General features: G+C 38.9%; 1 protein-coding gene across 1 annotated transcript in view; it reads right to left on the bottom strand.

Annotated features, from left to right (window-relative positions):
• The window catches only part of LOC126297971 (contactin-like), an 83688-nt gene that overhangs the window by 33257 nt on the left and 27040 nt on the right, over positions 1-23391 (bottom strand). Inside the window, exons 4-6 of the mRNA XM_049989287.1 lie at positions 20669-20837; positions 13914-13990; positions 3611-3794 (exon numbers count right to left, since the gene is read on the bottom strand). Coding sequence (XP_049845244.1) covers positions 3611-3794; positions 13914-13990; positions 20669-20837 — 430 coding nt within the window. The remainder of the gene's footprint in view (positions 1-3610; positions 3795-13913; positions 13991-20668; positions 20838-23391) is intronic.

The following is a 23391-nucleotide window of genomic DNA, read 5'->3' as shown; positions in this document are numbered from 1 at the left end:
TGCTGTACTGGTTAGCTCTGAAGGACATCAAGGAAAAGCTTAGTTTTTGCATTTGTGCCTGTCAGCCACTAAACTCTGTAACTATACAATGAGTTGCTATCATTATTCATTTCATTACATTCATTCAGTACTGACACAAACATTTTTATTCTCTCAATACAGCGAATACATATGTTGCTCTACAGACACTATCCTCATTATATTCCATACATGATTTTGACTCTCTTCTGTGTATCTTGCTCGCAAAGTTCATACTCCTAGCCTCTTCAACCACATCTCTGGTGCTTCACAACATTTTCTGTAACAAGCTACTGCCGAATTGCGTATGTCAGTGCTGGAGGTCTGTTAAGGCCCCCATAAATGATCAAACATTTTGTGAAACTTAACTACGCTTGTCAAATATTTGGCCAGGTATGATGCAGTTTCACATCTTTGTCAAGCATAGATTGTTTCTGATGTGTTTGAAAGAAATTCTGATTGACAGAAAGTTTGACAAGATGGCAGACATTGTTTGTGTTGATGTTTCACCACATTTGTTTAGTGAAAAATTGATTTATTATGATTTATCTCATTTTATCGTGAGTTTCTGCTACTATGAAAACTACGATCAAGTATAAAAACAAAATGGCACAGACAATTATTAAAATAGTAGAGGTACCATATCTTTCCTAGCAGTATATTATACATGAAGAGGTTATGAACAAAATCAATATTTTACACATACAGTGACATACAAGTGGAGTGGAATGAAATAAAAGAAATTGAAGTTCTCTGGTTCTTCCATGGACAATATGGGCTATATGTTCCCACATTGAGGTAACCTGTCATTAAATGACCAAGTAGAAGAGAATAAGTTTTTGCATACTTTGTGTCTTCTTTTTCAATGTGAGGTTGAAGTAATGATGAACAAGTTATTAAACGTTTCACTGCCCATCTGCAGGAAGTTTTTTTAATCATCAGGTTCTATCTGAAACATTCCCATTAACAGGTTTCCAGTTGCATATTTCTCATTTTCAACCATTCCCTTGACCAGAACCTTGTTTTCTTCCTCTTAAAACACAGTGCAGAGGCAACGTTAGAAATGCTCTATCAACATCTGTAGCCATTTCCACTAGTGTCAAAAGACAGTGTACAGGAAAAGTGTCTGCTTCAAAAGTAAGGTTAAATTGACCAGCTTTCTTAGTTCATGTATGTGCTTGTTTCACACATTCATGGCTAGACAAGAGTGAACTTGATAGCTAAGTTTGCTCTTTCAGGAGGGTCTTAATAACTTTGGACTTAATTTATTCTTCTTTAAACATAGTGCCAAAGTCAATGCCAGGACTTCTTTGTTTGCATTTGTGGCTGTACTCACTATGCTCAAACTACACACGAACACGAATAGTGTCTACTTCAAAGTGAGGTTAAACTGACAAACATTCTTTGAACATGTATGGGGTTGCTTGGGAAATCCATGTCTAGATAATAGCAATTTTACCAAAACATTTCAGCCTTTACAGGGGCCTTTAGCCATTTACACACTGAATCTAATCAGTACTGAGACACCAATGAAAATTTAATCAGCCACTGAGCTGTTGCTTCCCTGTATTGCTTTAGGCACAGTCACAGCTAAAGGTGAATTATGAATAAACCACACAAGGAAGGAACATTAGGATTTAATGTTACATCCATGACAAAGTCATTGAAGATGGACCAAGAGTTCAAATACTACAAGGATGGGGAAGGAAATCAGTCATTTTCTTTTCAAAGGCAAGGGCCTGACATTCATATCAAGGTAATCACAGACAACCCATTGGATAACCAGATACGGGTTTGAACCTCACTCATCCCAAATGCAGGTCCACTGTGCTAGTCATTTGCTCGGTAAGGGAATAAATGAGACATTCTAAGTCTGTCTCCAATAAATACAATAATGGCTCAATAATATTAACATCATTTGGCAATTGTGGAGACCAGAGTAGACCTGTTAGTTGAGGCTTGTTTTCATCAGGCCAATGTATGTCACTTTCAAGTGTGTGAGATATCACCACTATCTTGGAAGATGTAATCCTGAGGTCGGGACAAAACTTCCTTTTCTGGATGAACAGTACCCTCTTTCTGTATGAGCATAGCATGCACTTAAACACACATCATCACTGCATTCAGGCTTGTACGGTTCCTCTAGTACACTTCATACAGTATATTAGCGGTTTCGATTAGTCAGGATTTGTTATCCCTGGAGCACTGGGTGTCTCCTCCTGGTTTGTAGTATCAGTACTGATGATGAACGGTTTTCTTTTACATAGTTTAGTTCCCACTTTACTACATATGAAGCTGAGCACTGTGGTACACGTCGTCCTGTCACAGTAAAAGTGAACAGTTTTTTTAAAATTTTTTTTATCTTAATTGGACAAAGTTTCCTACAGTTATGACACTGAATGCTGGAAGATCTGTGATTGTTTTCACAAATGCTCCAACTATGCAGGAATCAATGAACTTGCCACTGTCCCACTGTCTGAGGTCTTTAAGGTCCAGAAAAATGATTGATTAATGTAATATCGTAGCAATTAGAACACAGTGGAGGCTTATAACAGTTACAGAGATTTCCATAATGAATTACTCAATAACCCTCCTGGAATAATAAACAAATGTATGAACCTATATTAATCTATTTCTGAACTTTGGTTCAGAAGTGATTTAAAAAGAAGTATTAAAGATATAGGAGTTCATAGATGCAAACTGTTTAACCCTCTATTGCATGGCTGTTTTTTAGGACATGGGGAAAAAATTGCCCTAAGGTAGGGTCTGACACACAAAATACTATGTAACATGTTGAACATATAAATTTTGACTTGAAACTTCCTGGCAGATTAAAACTGTGTGCCGGACCGAGACTCGAACTCGGGACCTTTGCCTTTCGCGGGCAAGTGCTCTACCAGCTGAGCTACCCAAGCACAACTCACAATTCGTCCTCACAGCCTTACTTTTGCCAGTACCTCGTCTCCTAAGGCTGTGAGGACGGGGCGTGAGTATGCTTGTGTATCCCAGTTAGTAGAGCTATTGCCCGCGAAAGGCATAGGTCCCGAGTTCGAGTCTCGGTCCGGCATACAGTTTTAATCTGCCAGGAAGTTTAATATCAATGCACACTCTGCTGTAGAGTGAAAATTTCATTCTAAATTTTGACTTAATTGATATTTTAGGTTTGTTGCCAAATGGAAACAATTTGAAAATACTGATTAATTACTGTTACAGTGCCATAGAAACATAATCTTTGTTATCATCAAGCATCATTTCACATACCTTAAAAGTCTTAGTGGCCAAAATAATTCTCTCTTTCTGATTCTTTCGTGTATGTTTACATGCACTAGACCTGCAGCAGAGATTATTGATTTTGAACTATTTCTGCCAACATAATGAAGCTAAACACACACAGTTTAGCTTGATGCCGTCAGACTGTATGTGTTACGAGAAGGTGATATCATGCATCTATGAATGGTTTCCCTACCATTATACATAAATTTGTGGTTTGTTGCCAAATGGCAACCCCATGCAATACAGGGTAAATCATCATCTAACCATACGCTGTAACCAAATAATATCTTACTGAACTTCAGGAAAAATTAACACTTACCCATCTGAAAAGTCAATGCCGGAGAAGACATTCTACCATCACCTCCATTTGAAAATGCCAAGACCCTCATGTAATAGATTTTACCTGGTGACAAATTATCCACATATGCTTCTAGCTTGGAACTGACATAAACAATTGTGTCATTTGCTGTGCTCATGTCTTGATCAATCTCCCAAATACGGACCTGGAAAATAAATACATAAATAAATTAAACATGGAGAGAAAGAGAGTGAAATTAGATATATAGAAGATGAAAGGAACAAAGATTTTCAGAAACAAAAAACAATGATATTTTACAAGGCATAACACAATTATGTTAGAGCAAATCAAAGGTGTGATGCCAGGGGTTTCTCTAGACGTACTTGAGTTCCAGTTTCAAAATGCTTTAAAAAAGAACCACTACTCAGAAGGATATCAAATTTGACTGGATTATTATCAAAGAAGGGGGAAAAGCTGTGGAAACAAAAGAATTTAACAAAAATTTTACTGTAGATGGTGCTGCAAGTGGCGGAATATGCAAAATGAAAGATGTAGGGTTCACGGCTGTTGCTCAGTCTCTATCTATGATGTTTGTCATGACTGCCTCAATACATGATTGCACTGCATGTAAAGCTCTTTTACAAGTAACAAGTACAGTAACTGTGTGCCACTAGCTCTGCAGAAATTCCAGATACTCAAAGGTATGAGAAAAGGTGTTGGTCCGATTGTCTGCCAATGGCATGGAGAAAATGATTATGATATTCACAAAGGGGATTTATTTGAAAGTGCATTGTGGCAGTAGATGATGTGGTCACATCACTGTAGGAGGGGGTCGAATGGTCGTGTGTAAACATTCAGTGCACGCAGAATTGTCCGAACACTGGACATGCATGTGAGCAGAGTCCATAAAAGTATTTTTTGAAAAATGAAGAAAACCACTGGACAGTTGCTTAATCCACTATCTTTATTGGGTACATGGCCGTTTCGGACCAGTTATAATTCCAACCATCTGGCAAAAAAAATAAAATCACTTAATCATGTGGGGTCAACCTCACCCCTATTTTGTCATGGAACCAAAGATTTTGTGTCAAAAATGTAAAATGGACAAAAATTCCATAACAGCCATACCTCTCACGTTGTTATGGAATTTTTGTCCATTTTATTTTCTGTCTCAACATTAGGGTGGGGATGACCTCAGATGATTATGTGATTTTATTTTTTTTACACCAGATGATGGAACTGTAACTGTTTTGAAACCTATTGTGTACACAATAGAGTGTGTGGATTAAGCAACTGTCCTCCGGTTTTCTTCATTTTTCCAAAAAGGACTTGTCCAGTTGTGACTGCCCCATAAAAACAACTCTTGGTGCGCAAAATTCTATGAAGGATTCTGCATTGCTTTCCATACAAAATAACCCATCTTCAGGGATTGCTTCCTGCTTACCTTCCAGTAAAACAAACACATGATCTAGAATTTCTTGCTTGCATGGAATTGCACAATGATTTTCCATGAAACATACTGTGTATAGATGAAGCCCATTTCCATCTCCAAGGACATGAAAATACGCAGAAATGCAGATTATGGGCAACAGAAAATTGGCTCACACGTCAACTAGCACTTCTTCATTGTGCAAAGGTAACTGCATAGTTCGAGTTGATGGCATCATTTGTCAAAGGACCTTTTTTTAAATAGATGGGTCCTGTTACCTGTACTGTCAGTAATAAACACTATGAGAATCTTTTGTGCACCAATGTCATTCTAAGCCTTTGACAGCATGGATGCATGGATAGAATCATTTATCATTTTTGTGAAAGACGAAGCTCCTCCACACATTGCATACGGTGAACCAGTAGCTGCAGAGGCATTTTGGAAATGCCAGAATTATCAGCCATCGTTTCCCTAAGCCTGACCATCTAGATCACCGGATACTGTGTGACTTCTAGCTGTGGAGTTATCTGAAAGATGCTGTGTTCAGAGCTCCAATTAAAACCATAGCTGAATTGAAGGTGTGCATTGTGCAACACATCCTGAACATGACCCCTGTGAAACTCTGCTCTGTTGCGAAACACGCTCTTTCTCAGTTTCAACTTTCTGCAGAAAATGATGGACAGAATACTGAACACATCTCATGCCAGTCTCACTACAATTAAAAACCAATTTCATTGCTGCTTTTTATTTGTTTTTTTTTTTTACCTCAGGACACTTAAAAATTGAGGTCATTATTGTTTTTTTTCATAGTTTTTGGCCAAAGGAAATTAAAAACTGTTGCCATTCTTGCTTTGTAGATCATTTTTGGCCTCAGGACAGTAAAAGCCAGATTCTTCCCATCCAGTGTGGTACTGCCGTGGTGGGTGGGCTTACCTGACTAACAGTGCTGCAACTGCTGAATGCCAGATTTGTGTGGTTCTGCATACTGCACACTACAGTTGTTTTAATGTGTAACTCACACCACAGCATTTGTAATGTGATTCATCTAGCCAAACACATTTAAATTATGATTCTTAGAGTGCCATGTATTGGGAAAATATTTCTTAATTTTCCCCCCATAATATTCTGCCCCCCCCCTTTCTTTAATAATATTCTGTTCAAATGTGATGCCATTCTGACCAGTGGTTCTTTTTTTTTTTTTACATTGTTTTGTAACTAAAATGTTAATTAAAACCACCCAGTATATTTATAGATATTGGTATCTTTGATTTCATTACAACAATATATTCTGAGTATAATAATTTCCCACAAACAAACAATATATGAGAGTAGAAACATCATATTTAATAAGAGAACAACAGTTATGTTTTACTGTCAGCTTTAAATTTACCAGTTAGTGTGAAGATAATATATGCATACAGTAACAGTAGTTGTTACACTTATTTGTTATGTCCCACAAAGAGAAGAATAACCAAGACTACTTAGAAAAAGTAAAACAATTCCATAAAAAGGATGTCGTACCTGATTTGCAAGTTTATATACAGCTGTGATCAGTACATAACTTTTTTAATGAACTGGAAACATTCTTGACAGGAAGATTACCAACTTTATTAAATAAAATAAAATCATTTCAAAGATGTTCGAAGGGGTTCAAGATGATGCTTTGAGCACACTTGTCCAGCAAAAGGTGCCAATATATTCTCAGTAACATGATGTAGATCACTCTCTCTGGTTTGCACACAATTGGAGTGTTGTCCTGATTCAGAATAGGTTCTTTTTCCAAATTTCAACCACCATATGGTACACAATAAATCAGCTGAACTGCTTTTGTAAGTGTGTGTTCATTTTGACACTGATCCACTATGCACATATTCTTTTGATCAGTTGCTTCTACACAGTTACCACTTTCAGATGAATTTTTCTGTCATCAAGCCCCATACTGGAGCCATACCAGAAGTCCCAAACAATAGCTGACCAGGCTGCCTGACAATTTGTTTCTTAAGTACACTTTACAGTATAACCCCGATTTTGCGTAGACCCGCATTTAATGGAAGAAAATTATTTCATATGTGTAATGCAATTTTATATTCAATTTAATGTAATTGGCATTACAGCAAAACCCGCATTTAGCGTTAGGAATATTAAATATTGAAAACAATACAATAGTGGCTTTTGCGGCGCGAATGCAAGCCACGCTTTTTTTCCGGTCTTTGGAATCCAAAAAATGACCTGCAGTTTACATTCGGGTGTAAAGCCTAAGAGGTTCCGAAAAATGCCACTAGTTGCTGCCGTAAGTGCTTGTGGCCTTTATTGCTGCTTTTTGCTACTAGAAGCCACCACAGAAGCCATTGTGTTAGTTTTGAGTAATTAATGTTAAGGTATTTTTTATCATGTGTGAATTTAGCAATTCTTCAAACATTCATAGCAATTTAAAAAAATCTCTTTACATACATACCATCAAAACGGACGTTTTGAAGAAACTTGACAAGCGTGGCTTTAAATTTCAACAACTCCAGCTAATGAGAGCAGTGCTCGCAAAAATGTTTGTTTCAGTTTGCTTTTGAACTTCAGTAAGACAAGGAGACAGCAAAACTAATAACTTTCAGCTTGTTCCAGCAACAGAGCAGAATTTTCTGGACCAAAACATGGCTGCCACAATGAGTTGGAAGTCGTAGTGAACGATTTTGTGAGGAAGCAGAAATAATTCAAGTAAAAGCATATCAGAAAATCCAGGATTTTAAAGGGAGCTGCAATTGGGCCTGAAAATTATGGGGAAAAAAACTCGTCCCATTTCAGTGCTACATTATCAAACTGCGCACTGGAAATACATGCTAGCTTGTACAGCCGATGGCCATAAACAACCACCATTCATTTCACATGGAAGACTTTACTGAAGTCCAAAATGTTTCCTAAAGATGTTATTGTATGTGCTAACGAAATTAACTGGTTCACGGAGGACACGGTTTTAGAATGGATCAGACCCCTCTGGCAATGTCGTCCTGGTACTTTGTTAGGTTTGCCACTTATGCTTGTGTTAGATTTGTATGCAGATCATTGTACACCAGCTGTGGGGGGGAGGGGGGGCGATAAACGGACTTGGTTGTAATTCCAGAATGGATGACTTCCATTCTGCATCCATTAGATGTTTAAACAAACTTTTCATGGTCAAGCAGAAAAATATGTATACACGATGCCTAATGAAAGAAAATAGGCAATTAACACCTACAGGACATGTTAAATGTGCAAGATGTCTCAAGTGTGTGTGTGCATTAGTCAATCTTGGAAATGTCTCCCAAGTGAAACTGTTCGTCTGGCATTTAAAAAATACTGTATTTCTAACATGCTTGATGGCAGAGAGGATGATGCTTTGTACGAAGGTAGCAACAAGGAATCGCTAGCGTTCATAATAAAACATGAAAAATCATGACTGTGCTCCGGTATGCAGTGCAGCGAGCATGCCTGTGACATCAATGCTCACAGCTCATGTGTGTGTAGATCAGGAATACTATATTTTGATAGATATCGTGAATTTTCACTGTTGTCAGTATTTTGCAATGTAATTGTAATTGTAAGTGTCCCAAATCCCTGAGAGGTAGGGCCACTTGATACTATTTCCATCATATGATGAGCCATATCTTTCACTTGTAAGTCTGGCTTGAAATCACGGTAAAATTTATTTTATTTTATTTATTTAATTTTTATTTTTTATTTATTTTTTCTTCTCTGAGTCTCATTTCTGGGGTGCAGTTTGCATTCGAGGTCGACTTGCAATCGGGTAAATACGGTAACTATAGTACTTGCTGTGGCTACTAGTGGGATTTTTCGGAACTTCCATAGGCTTTGCCTCCAAATGCAAGCATCGTGTAATATGGGCTTTAAGAACCTATGAACTCCAGCATTTATATTGGATACGGTCGATCATCTTCCATATCGGTTACTCGCTACATGCACGAGCAAGCTCGAACTTATCCGAAGACTAACTATGTACAGTGTGCTAACACTTGCGCCACTTTGCATGCTTGCACATGGCCGACCTCTGTCTGAGTCTGTACATTCATAGCAGCATTACAGTATAGCGTCAGTTTATGCAAGTTTTCATCAGTTCGTGTATTACTGTGTACTGCGTGGAGAATCCAGCTGTATATCAGTTTGCTCACCCACATTCATTGTTGTAGTGAAATTGACTATGGCAACAAAAAGAAAAACTCTATCTGTCACGGATACAGTGAACTAGATTCGGGAAGTGGAGAGAAACGCAAATGTGCCCGTAAGTGAAATGGCTCTATGCCTGGGACTTGCACAGTTTTCATTCTCAGGAATATTGAAGAATAAGGAGAACATTCTGGATCGAGAAACACAGTGCAGTTTAAAAGCAAAGCAGAGGAAAAAATGTTAAAAAGTCAATGTACAAAGAAATGGAATCGAAGCTAATGGAGTGGTTCAAGAGAGCACAGGCTGAAAATTTACCAATCGATGGGGCACTGATAAAAATGAAAGCATGTACAATATCAGGGAAACTTGGGCTAACAGAATTCAAAGCTTCGAATGGTTGGCTGGATACGTTCAAAAAACGCTATGGGATAACTTGCAGGGCAGTATGTGGAGCGAGTACTGCAGTTAGTGATGAAAGTGTTGAACACCGGAAAGAAGAGGTGCTGCCGCCCCTCTTGGAAGATTTCATATCTCGGGATGTGTACAATGTGGATGAAACAGGCCTGTTTCATCAACTCATGCCCTCTAAAACCTTAAGTGTTAAAGGAGAAGCACTCCATGGAGGAAGAATGAGCAAGCAGAGAATTACTGTTCTCTTATGCAACAATGCAGATGGCAGCGACAAGCTGGATCCCACAGTAACTGGAAAGTTCCACAAACCACGTTGCTTTAAGAACAGTGCTACGCTGCCATCTAAGTATTATAGCAACAAAAGTGCTTGGATGACTGTGGACTTGCTCAAAAAGTTCTTGCAAGCTTTTGATGCACGAATGGGTGCTAAAAACAGGAAGGTTGTTCTCTTTATGGACAAGTGTCCTGCTCATCCAACAGACTTAGGATTTCTGCAGAATGGGAAAGTGCATTTATTTCCTGCAAATTGCACTAGCAGACTCCAGCCCATGGATCTAAGGGATTATTCATAGCCTGAAAACCAAGTATTGGAAAGCTCTTGTCCTGAAAGCACTTGCTTATTGATAGGAATGAAGTGCTTAAATTGAACATACTGCAAGCAATACATATGCTCACAGGAGCTTGGAAAATGGTAACTAAGGAAAGTATGTCAAATTGCTTTCATAAGGCTGGCTTTAATGAAATGAGCACTCACGACAAAGACGGCGACAAAGCAGTAGTGGAATGCACAATTGGGTGCAGGTATCTAACAATTTACCCATCAGTTTTGATGAATTTGTGGCTTGTGATGATGCTGCCATCACTGCATGCATCTGAGATGTTGAAGAAATCTACAAAGCTGAAGTAAAGCAGAATGATGAAGATAATTGAAGATGATGATGATGATATTGGGGATGAAGAAATGCAAACACTGTCACAAAACAAAACAACTTTGGGGCTATGGCAGGAATGAGGGGCTCTTATTTAACATTTATACTTCATAATAACATTTGTTTCAGTGGACCTGTACGGAAGAAAATTCTGCAATAAACTGTCCAATCTTGGAGGCCCATGCCATCACAGCCTGTCTACCTCAGTCAATCCACTGGCTCAATCCCCTCTAAGCAAAACATATATATGATGTCACTGCAATGTATATGCAATTGTACTCACGGATGTGGACAACCTCATATAAGACAGAGCATGTTTAGTGGGGTCATGTTAAATCCCACAGTGTAAGCCTTGAAGAGAGAATATTTTCAGTGTATAGAAATTTAATTATGGAGTGTGTGAAAGCACTATATTAGGGCCATTATTATTATTATTATTATTATTATTATTATTATTATTATTAATGCAAGCATTAAAATGTATTACAGTCAGCAACAGGGGACATATTGTTTGCATATTATGTTAGACTTTTAATTAAAAACTACAGTTACATCAATTTATAGCTACAAGTACCTACAACACTCATTGTACCAGTGTTCCAGCTCAACTGGAGTGATGAGTCCTGTCTGGGGGAGTGGGTGGGGGAAATTGGGGTGGTATGGAGGCTTGGAGGGAAGGGTGCTGTAACTTTTGCACAGTCTTTTACGTGGGCCACCAGCCAACTGTCCAGCCAGATTAATGAGCATTGCCAAACTGTGGCAATGAGTCATGTTGACGACTTAGTAGTGGAATACACGGTCGTGCACGGCATGCTCGACTTCACTGGCTGCTTCAAAACCTATGCTATCTAGATACAGTGCTGATACCAACTTCTCTTAAATATGTATATGGAAGTAGATGTACTCCTGGTGTCAATCTCAGCTAGCCCCTCTGCCATATCCACCTCCAACGCTGTTCCCATGCCCCTCTTTTCACTCATTTTACACTGCAACCGTCCTCTCTGCAGTCTCCCTCTTCCTGTGTTCATTTTCCCCCTCCCAGTCCATTCCTCCAGGTCACTGTGTGCCACAAGCATCTCCTCCTGCTTCAGCTGCTAGAGTGAGTGTACTGGCGCTATATTACTATTGCATCTGTTTGCTGCCTCTTCCTCTCCACAGCCCCTCATGCCAAGTGCTGCTACATTGTAGACATTTCTGTATATATATATATATATGTGTGTGTGTGTGTGTGTGTGTGTGTGTGTGTCTGAGGGGGGGGGGGGGGGAGGCGCATGTGTCTGAGACTATTAACTTGCCAATGAGGTGGTCTTAATTCTCTGTTTACCGCATTGGTGTATAACACAACAACACAGAGATACAGAATAAATTGGATGGCTTACGATTTGGTGTAGCTGTGCTCTATATGTGGTATCCAAAGCAACTGGGCTATATATTTTAGAGGAATCTAAACTGAATACTTTGTCAATGAATATTTATTTTTTTATTGACAAAAACAACATTCATCTCATAGCAGTAGTTTAAGCTCAAAGCAATTGTTAAAAGAGATAATCATCAGCACTGATGTGTGCATTACTATGACGCATAAAATTATCACTATCTCAAATATGCCTGTTGCAATTTGTACAATGAGACTCAGTTTCTACTGAGATTTCATGCACCAATGACTTCCATGTATTCCCATAGGTATCTAGATATCTAGCTAGAGAGGATGGTGGCAGTGTGAAATGAGTGGAGTGAGGGATGTGGGAATAGGTGTGGAGATAGATACTGGACAGGGGCTAGCTGAGATTGAGGCCAGAAGTACATGATGTATGGACAACTACCACCTACACAATTCAGAGAAGTCGGTATCAAGGCTATATCTAGATAGCAGTGATCACGCTGGCCACAGGGCAGGACTTCACAATGACATCTGTTGCTCAGATATTCACAAACCTTAATGTTGAAATAGGATGGTAGACTGCTGTGACAAAATTGCATCTTATGATGGACAAGAGATACAGTCTCCAAAAACTATGGCAGCACATTTCATATTAATATCAAGTAACAAGCACCATTAAAACAAGGTGGCAGATAATGACGTTCAATTAGTTCATCTTGTACATTTCCAGTCCATAAACTGTGTGGGAATCATTGCTAGTGATCAGGCAGAAATGTGGTGTATGGATTTTCATTATTTCAAACATGGTTATTGTTGCAGCTTAAATACCATCACAATTATTAGAGACCTCATTCATGAAAAGTATAAACACCAAGAAGTTCGGCACTGCATAAATGAGCTGGATATCCACTGACTGAATTGAGCCATAGGTTCAAAATCACAGGGCCTCATTGCTTGCAAATGCTGCTTTTGCTGTTTCACAGTGCTCTACAAATTGTGTTCTTCAGTGAGCACTTCATGGGCAACTTGACAAGTGCTCATTAATCAATTCTCTACTATTTTCCACATGACATCACTTCTCAAATTCTAAAGAGTAACCAATTCTTTCTTGATGACTGGCCAACTTTGTGTAGCTTTAAGCCAGTTTCTCAAATGTTTCTATCTGTGGCCATAAATTTCTTCTAATCAGAATGATGTCTGTTAAACTTCTGTCTGTACACTCATTCAGATTTCTGGATACTACATTCTACTGTACCATGTATTAAATTCATGTCTTTGATAACCAGTATGAATAAATAGTGGTAAAATCCATTATGATTACATCAAAGATGATCAAGTAGTTTCTTAAAAGGCACCACCACCAACATGAATGTGGTAGGCCCTTAATTATTATGAAAAATAATCAAACATGTGCCTCACAAATATTGGCTATTAGAGTTTTATTTATTTTGATTTAAATGCTACTAACCTCATAATGTCATCGGGCAGTATTGTATGACAATTTCTACATTTGTAATACACACATTAAAAGTAGAAAAAAAAACAAAAACTATTCTTAGGTTATGGAACTGCAAGCTCCTTCCCCAGGGAGGAAAATGGGATAGATTTTGGAATGTTGTGAAGGAGGGGAGAGTCACTCAGACCTGAGTTTGAGATGGACCCAGCAGTTGTTAGGCTGAGGGGAGACAAATACAAAGGGGAAGGAATCAGAGTCTGAGTTCAAAGATAGTAAGCACTGAGCTAACTTTTGTTTGAAAACAATGGAAGGACAGACTGAGAAGTAAATGACCTATACTTTTCATGTGTCTTTTTAAAACAACTTATGTTTTTTAACCTAGTACAGAGCTCGCCAATGCTACTTAGAATAACTGTATTTGTGGATTTTCCAAGAATTTGTGTACACTACTGTATTTGTTACACTAACATCACAACCAACTACACATCAAACAATCTTTTAATATATAACTTAAAACCAATGACTGGTTCTTCCTCTGCTGATGAGGCAGCATATCACCACAGTACCTTGACAGTTGTAGGGTTCACACCAAATACTTGCACTGTCGATGGAGGCTTTTGAGGAGCTTTCCTGTATGTTCGCTCTGAAATTAAATGTCAGAAATTGTAAATAATTTATTAATTTCTTATTCGTTTGAATATGCTACTCTTTATTGCATGAAGGTAACTTCAGAGCTAGGGTGTACAAAACCATTATGAAAAGCAACAATAAAATTACTACAACATGACTGTCACAGACACAACAAATCATTCTGTTAACAGTGGAAAATTAAATACTAATTGCTGTCATTGCAATCTAAAGCAGTACATGACACAGAAATTATACAAAACACATAACTGATAATAATACAGTCATTTCATCAGTATACTTCCTACAGAAAGCAGTCATTGTGAGTTGCAATATCATGGGTACATCAAGAAACATAAGAGGGTTGGCAGTGGCTGGGGGAGGGTGGGGGTGGGGGGACAGATTTCACCAAAGTGATGACCTGTACATATATTGATCATCATATCCATAAATGAAATATGATGCTTTGTTTATTTTCGCAACTTCCCTAAATACGAAATCTCATCCACTGGTTCTATGACCTGATTGTTAATGTTTTCTGTCTTCTTTCTGAATTGTTGGCTACACGTTCTTTACATCTTATTCTACATCTACATCTACATTTTTCTCCGCAGGCAACCCAACAGTGTGTGGCGGAGGGCATTTTACATGCCACTGTCATTACCTCCCTTTCCTGTTCCAGTCGCGTATGGTTCACGAGAAGCGCGACTGCCGGAAAGCCTCCGTGCGTGCTCTAATCTCTCTAATTTTACATTCGCGATCTCCTCAGGAGGTATAAGTAGGGGGAAGCAATATATTCGATACCTCATCCAGAAACGCACCCTCTCGAAACCTGGACAGCAAGCTACACCACGATGCAGAGCACCTCTCTTGCAGAGTCTGCCACTTGAATTTGCTAAACATCTCCGTAATGCTATCACGCTTACCAAATAACCCTGTGACAAAACGTGCTGCTCTTCTTTGGATCTTCTCTATCTCCTCTGTCAACCTGACCTGGTACGGATCCCACACTGATGAGCAATACTCAAGTATAGGTTGAACGAGTGTTTTTTAAGCCACTTCCTTTGTTGATGGACTACATTTTCTAAGGACTCTCTCAATGAATCTCAACCTGGCACCCGCCTTACCAACAATTAATTTTATATGATCATTCCACTTCAAATCGTTCCGCACGCATACTCCCAGATATTTTGCAGAATTAACTGCTACCAGTGTTTGTTCCGCTATCATATAATAATACAATAAAGGATCCATCTTTCTATGTATTCGCAATACCTTACATTTGTCTACGTTAAGGGTCAGTTGCCACTCCCTGCACCAAGTGCATATCCGCTGCAGATCTTCCTGAATTTTGCTGCAATTTTCTAATGCTGTAACTTCTATGTATACTACAGCATCATCCGTGAAAAGCCACATGGAACTTTGGACACTATCTACTAGGTCATTTATATATATTGTGAAAAGCAATGGTCCCATAACACTCCCCTGTGGCAATCCAGAGGTTACTTTAATGTCTGTAGACGTCTCCCCATTGAGAACAACATGCTGTGTTCTGTTTGCTGAAAACTCTTCAATCCAGCCACACAGCTGGTCTGAACTGCTTGTGCGGAACTGTATCGAACGCCTTCCGGAAGTCAAGGAAAATGGCATCTACCTGTCAGCCTATATCTAATATTTTCTGGGTCTCATGAACAAATAAAGCGAGTTGGGTCTCACACGATAGCTGTTTCCGGAATCCATGTTGATTCCTACAGAGTAGATTCTGGGTTTCCAGAAATGACATGGTACGCGAGCAAATAACATGTTATAAAATTCTACAACAGATCGATGCCAGAGATATAGGTCTATAGTTTTGTGCATATGCTCGATGACCCTTCTTGAAAACTGGAACTACCTGTGCTCTTTTCCAATCATTTGGAACCTTCCGTTCCTCTAGAGACTTGCGGTACACGGCTGTTAGAAGGGGGGCAAGCTCTTTCGCGTACTCTGTGTAGAATCGAACTGGTATCCCGTCAGGTCCAGTGGACTTTCCTCTGTTGAGTGATTTCAGTTGCTTTTCTATTCCTTGGACACTTATTTAGATGTCAGCCAATTTTTTGTTTGTGCGAGGATTTAGAGAAGGAACTGCAGAGCAGTCTTCTTCCTCTGTGAACTTTCAAACTTACTTTATTAAGTTCTTACAATATTGAAGTTTTTGTGCACTAGAGGCAAACAGGTAATCCAACGTGTTTTTCATTTATAAAGATGTGAAAGCTTCCTTTAGAGCTGCAGAGAATACTTTTAATGATGTGGCATCTGCTTACATGAGTCTTGTTTCACTTTCAAATTTTCTATTACACTGATGAAGTCTAACTGAAGCTGTACCATTAGTGTACGTATTCTTCCTCAAACTAATACATACTTAATCAATACCTTGGTTATATAGGGCTCTTAATGCAAATTCTGTTGATACTGAGTCCACAGCTTTCTCAAAACCTACAAATCACAGACAGAGCACTAATCTACACTCATTGCTACATTCTATAATTTTGTTCATGACTTGCAAATTGACTGTTGGGTTATATCCACTTCTAGAAACAGTTTTTTCTTTTGGTTGCTGATCTCATACAGAGAGTTGGTAAATAATATTGGAAGTTCCTTTTGTAGAACGAAAAACCATTCTAGTTTCAAATTTTTACTTTTTTATTCATTCATGACTAGTTTCGGGCTGAGAACAGTTTTCAAATCATCATAACAAAGTCGAAAATGGCATTTCTGAAGATATAAAAAATGTGCAATGAACATTTACAGTGCATACAAATATAACCTTGACCCTAGCATTGCCAATTATTCTGAAACATGTGCCTTTACTTTCACCATACCTCAAATGGCTTTATACAGGGTGAAGCAAAATTCGCACACTTGGGCTTCGCAGCGCGAGTCCTCACACGCCAACGATAAAAACATGCCTCACACAAAATTTCGTCCAGCGACTACATCCGGCAGAAAAAGGACATTAAAGAGTGGCAATATGCCAACACTGTAACCACATGTATGGTAACTACCTGTGTCAACACATCTTAGTTATGCTGGTTCTGTCCAAATACTGTAGCACGTTAATTCCAGAGTTGGAGGTACATCATCATGTTGGAACCATATCCTCTGCCGAACATGTAGTGCAACATTTTCCAGGGCATCAGACAGATGGTTTGAGATGAATGCATGATATCTTTGTGCAGTCAACCAGTCAGGAACATTCAGGGGCCCAAACACCTTTCGCCCAATATTCTGGCCCAGATGTTGATGCCGAATCGAACTTGATATCCACATTCGTGGGTGACGTGCAGGTTAACCTCACGCCAATGGTGGGCACTGTGCATATGGAAGAGACCCGCATGAATGAATGCTGCTTCAGCTGACTGTATTATGGTATTCACAAAGTCATGGTTGGCTTCCTGTTGTTATTGGAATCATCCGCTGATGGCAATCTGCAGAATGGAGGTGTTGCGTGAAAGCATAATGAGAGGGGCGCAGTCCATGCCAGTGCAGCATGTTAACGACGGGTGCATTGCGAGACACGCAGCTGCCTTGCTGTACTACGTGTACTTCGCTGAGGTTCTTGGTGTATGACCTCCAGAATAGCTTCCTCAGTAGCTGGAGTATGGCAAGTCCATGGATGACCTTTGTCACACGATGGTAGAAGGAGAGAACCTGACACCTGAAGGCACGGATCCAGACAATGAAACAAATTTTTATCTGGATGGCATCAACGAAGATATCTAGCAGCTTACTCATGAGTGGAAACACCAGCCCAGTTATCAGATGCACGAAGGACCAGAAGAATACCCACAAATTCATCGTTTGTGTATGCCACATGTCTGTCACACTGGTCAACAGGTTTACAATGATAAAATTCTATACGTGTACGCACGTACATTGCAATTTGTCATGGGCATGTTACTTCACTCGGAACTAGTCCCTGTCTGGTGGACAGCGCATACGGTATAAACAGCCGTCAGTCTTGCATGTTGTTCCATCTAACGGCATTAGCCCCTTCGACAGATATTGTTCTGTAAGATTCATCCCTACACTGCTAATTGTGAAATGTTCAGTTTCGAATTACACTGTTTCCCTAATGGTAATGGACGTGATGTTTCCACAATCCCATTGATGGAGTAATAATAATAATAATAATAATAATAATAATAATAATAATAATAATGCATTGAGAAATGTACTGAACAACATGTTGTTACCAGACTCAATGTCAAAAGGCATAATTAGTGGAACCACTGTGATAACACATACAAATGGTAACAGAGTTTGGACACTATTTGCAAAACATGTTGCTAGTCCTACTGGTAACCTAGGACCCTAACGAAATGTAATGTACCTGAACGAGGCAAGAATAATAGTTGGTACTAATCTATGGGACCACTGGAGGAGAGTACAAAGAAAACAAGTTTCGCATATAGTAGATGAAGTGATGTGAATAAACTCACACCCATGTTGTGGAAAGAGCTTCATTCAAATTTGACCAGTCTTCCATATCTATGATTGTACAAGGTGCATTCAAGTTCTAAGACCACTGATTTTTTTTCTCCGGGCTGGAAAGAGATAGAAACATGTGCATTGTTTTAAAATGAGGCCATGTTCATTGTCAATATGTCCCAGAGATATCAGCACCATACGGCAGATGGAATTTTTCCGCCAGTGGCGAGAATGAGAACTGTTTTAAATACTTAAAATGGCGACGTTTTCCTTACTTGAACAGCATTCAATTATTCGTTTTCTGCATGGTGTGAAACCAACTGAAATTCATCGACAGTTGAAGGAGACATGTGGTGATGGAGTTATGGATGTGTCGAAAGTGCGTTCATGGGTGCGACAGTTTAACGATGGCAGAACATTGTGTGACAACAAACCGAAACAACCTCGGGCTCGCACAAGCCGGCCTGACCACATGATCGAGAAAGTGGAGAGAATTGTTTTGGGAGATCGTTGAATGACTGTTGAACAGATCGCCTCCAGAGTTGAAATTTCTGTGGATTTTGTGCACATAGTCCTGCATGATGACCTGAAAATGCGAAAAGTGTCATCCAGGTGGGTGCTACGAATGCTGATGGACGACCACATGGCTGCCTGTGTGCCATGTTGCCAAGCAATGTTGACGCGCAACGACAGCATGAATGGGACTTTCTTTTCATCGGTTGTGACAATGAATGAGATGTGGATGCCATTTTTTAATCCAGAAACAAAGCGCCAGTCAGCTCAATGGAAGCACACAGATTCACCGCCACCACAAAAATTTCGAGTAACCGCCAGTGCTGAAAAAATGATGGTGTCCATGTTCTGGGACAGCGAGGGCATAATCCTTACCCATTTCATTCCAAAGGGCAGTACGGTAACAGATGCATCCTACGAAAATGTTTTGATGAACAAATTCCTTCCTGCACTGCAACAAAAACGTCCAGAAAGGGCTGTGCGTGTGCTGTTTCACCAAAACAACGCACCCGCACATTGAGCTAACGTTACTTAACAGTTTCTTCGTGATAACAACTTTGAAGTGATTCCTCATGCTCCCTACTCACCTGACCTGGCTCCTTGTGACTTTTGGCTTTTTCCAACAACCAAAGACACTCTCCGTGGCAGCACATTCACCAGCCGTGCTGCTATTGCCTCAGCGATTTTCCAGTGGTCAAAACAGACTCCTAAAGAAGACTTCGCCACTGCCATGGAATCATGGCATCAGTGTTATGAAAAATGTGTACATCTGCAGAGCGATTATGTCAAGAAGCAACGCCAGTTTCATCGATTTCGGGTGAGTAGTTCATTAGAAAAAAATCAGAGGCCTCAGAACTTGAATGCACCTCGTAGTATGTAAGCACAAATGTTTTCTAGAGGACCCATTGCAAACACTGTTGACGATTAAGATGTCAGAAACCATACCACCTGGACTACATTTACCAAATAAAAAATATATGCTCCAACCCAGGATCGAACCATCGACATCCTGCATGCTAACCCAAAACTCTACGCACTGCACCAACTGTAGAGCACAACTAAAATGAGCTTAATAGGTAGTTACCATACTTGTGGTTACAGTGTGTCCTTAACGTTCTTTTTCTGCCGGATGTACTCGCCAGATGAAATTTTGTGAGAGACATTTTTGTGTCACTGGCATGTGAGGAGTCATGCTGTGAATTTTGCATCACCCTATACATCTCACTTGGCATTACTTTCAGAACATCATTTTTTTATTATTAACTGTCTATAACTTTGATTCATCTACTGAACTACATATGTTTAAAAAATTGTCAAATGGTTGTACAGTAATCTCTCTGTTATTAGTTACTGCACTATCTGCCATCTTAACTGACAGTGTGTGATGTTAATGCAACATAAGTTTCTGTTCTATTTTCTTCATGACCTTCTTGTTTTCAATTATTTCTCTTACCAAAATTTCATGCACCTTCTCATATACTCTTAAATGAAACACAATGAATTATGTACTAATTATTTTATAATAACTGTATTTTGTGTGTTCATTGCCAATTGGTGAGATAAACAAAGTGATAGCACACATTAGCTAAACCACAGGAAAAATATATACAAACTAATGCCTTAACTAACTAAATATCATCATGCTGCTTCTGAAAAAAAAAGTATCACATAATTGCAATCTACATCAATACAGATAATAGCACAACATTACCTAAGAACCTCTCACTTTCAGGGCCTTCTCCTGCAGAATTATAAGCCATGACTTTCACATAATAATATGTGTCTGGTTCCAGGCCAACTACAATTGCCCAAGGCCGAGTGCTACAGCTAAGGTAATAAACAGCATCTTCTTCACGGTTCTTTTCCTTCCAATATTTCAACTGAAAAATGACAGCATGTAAGTACATACATTACATTACAACAGGTATTGAAGCACAATCAAATTTACACTAATCAATACAAAAGTTAACCTTATTCTAATAATATAATTTTCAACATTTTATGATACAACAGGTTCTCATAATTTTTTTAATTGAATTTCTTAAACGAAAAACATTTTCCTCACAGTCTGTTGTTTTATTTTGAAATACACACTTTATTTCATTGCTTGAAGTAATTATAATTTTTATACCATTTGCTGCACATTTTGTGCGGTTAGTGTGTAGAGGCAACACCTCTTACTTTAGTGATGCCTTCCCTGAAAATCTGACTTCATCTTACTTGCTCTCATATGCACTGCTAATCTGAATCTCCAGACTGTCCCTTCAGTCCAATCTGTCTGAATTGTGCAGTGCAGGTGTACGATCCTATTTTTTAAAGAACAGGAAGCATGGAAGGAAGTGTATTATCACCTGTCTTTTACATATGCTCATTATGCATAACATGGCTGGTAGCAAGTCATAAGAAAGAGGTATGTAACAAAGCATTTCTCGCAGTTAATGGAATAAATTTTTGTAATAATCCTTTCAGCATTAGATGTGACATTCTTCACAGTTCACAGGAAGTTACCACCTGAATTATGATGACAAATGTCCAGGGAAAAACAGATTTTTGCTGTTGGTTCAATCATTCTGAGTCTACTCAAACACGTTTACAGTACCTGACATCTTTAACACTCACCCTATGTCCAATGAGCTTTCCACGTATCATCTCCCTACTCTGATTGATAGGTACCCAACTGACATTTAAAGCAGTGGAATTGAATGCTCTGGCTGATACTTGCTGTGGAGCAACTTGAGGCATGTCTTCTGCACCGTAAATTGTCACTATTTTTCATTCAGGTCCATACCCAACTTTATTCACAGACTGGAAAAAACAAAAACACATTTCAATTACACTCAAGTCAACTATGTTTAACTTGAACTTAAACTCTAAAAAAAACAGGTTCCTGTTATACAGAGCCTCTGCAGTGAAATGTTTGCTTCTTAGGACCCCTTCTGTTTCCTCACAGGAGCAAACTTCTGTTCTGCTGATTGCTTCCTTTGGTCCTTCCCTTAGATTAGACTGACAGAGTGTATACGCGGACAAGGGGAGGGGGAAATAAGTAGCACATGTACACAAATTGGAAAAGTTGGTGAGCTCCCCCCCCCCCCCCCCCCCTGTCCACTCCTGTTTTGCGTGTTTGAGGGTTGGACAAAAATTTAGGAAAAAAAGAAAAATAGACTTTTCAGAAATATGTTCATTTTGTAGCGCACATCTTTCTGAAGAGTCTGATATATGAAACATGTGTTTGAGGAAATGTAAGACATATTATTTGGTCTCTTTGTGTGCCAAAGTGCAGTGCCATGCCACTTCACACGGCATTTTTCTATTGAAAGTCATTACTTTGCAATTAATATTGGATGGGATTTTTTGTAGCCTGCTGAACAACATCTCTTCAGAAGATTCGCACTCTTTATTGCCTATTAGCTAATAACTTGCTTTTTTGTGTAACATAAAATTAAATATAGGGTACATGAAATCAATAAAAACAAGTAACAAGCAAGACAGTACACATTTCTTATTTCTTCAATCCTTAAGTCCTACCATTTTCTTCTCTCCAATCTTGTTACAGCATTACATGGTGTCCTTTCCTTTGTGCGAAGCGATCTATTACCTCATCAAATGCTTTACCACATGAAAAAACAAAATGTCGGGTCTAATACTGAAAAAGCTGTTTATACAAACAGTTCCCAAGACTGGTGTGGTTTTTCGATCTGATTACATGTATTTTGTCACTGTCTTCTAGATAACACGAAATAGGCCTGTCTAATATTGCAGCAATTGTAGCACACACCAAATAAACAGACTGTTTTAGCACAAACAGTCACTTCTTTTTTTTTTTAACACAACAGAATATACTTCACGAAGTACAATATCAAATGCCTATCAGGCCTACTACAAGCAAAAAGCTTTATGTTAGGAAATAGTTTCACATTTCATTCATACGCTCAAGCTTCTCAAGCATGAGATCGAAAAGTAGTAGTACGTTATTTTTATATAAATCTGGAATCGTCATATTCTTCCATAATTTGTGTGATATCCCCGTTTCTTCTCCTTCCTCATTTTAACAAAAAATCTTGTTGTCACTAATTCTGTAACTATTCCTGTCAGTGTTAAAACTAACCCTGCCACAATCAACTGCTTAGTTATCCCGCATTTATCTCTGGCTAGGCATTATTACTTGTTCATACAATGCGTTTTCCGCGCTACTCCCAGAATAGAACTTAGGCGGCTGCTACAAAGGTCTGTACAACTGGCCGTTACTAGTGTAGCAGTCTGGCCAAAAATTTTCTATCAAAATTTCATTTTATTGCATACACCAAGAAGATAATACGTAATCTTTCTTACCTGTTAGTAGTTTGTTTCCACTCTGGTAGTCTAAATCTATGACTTTCACTGGTATTTATAACAATGCTGATCATTCGCAGGCCCAGTCAATCACATAAACAAACA

Source organism: Schistocerca gregaria, chromosome X, assembly GCF_023897955.1.
Source record: "Schistocerca gregaria isolate iqSchGreg1 chromosome X, iqSchGreg1.2, whole genome shotgun sequence".
Classification (NCBI taxonomy): Eukaryota; Metazoa; Arthropoda; class Insecta; order Orthoptera; family Acrididae; genus Schistocerca; species Schistocerca gregaria.
The sequence above is the reverse complement of the archived record's forward strand: the minus strand, read 5'-3'. Positions and strand labels throughout refer to the sequence as shown.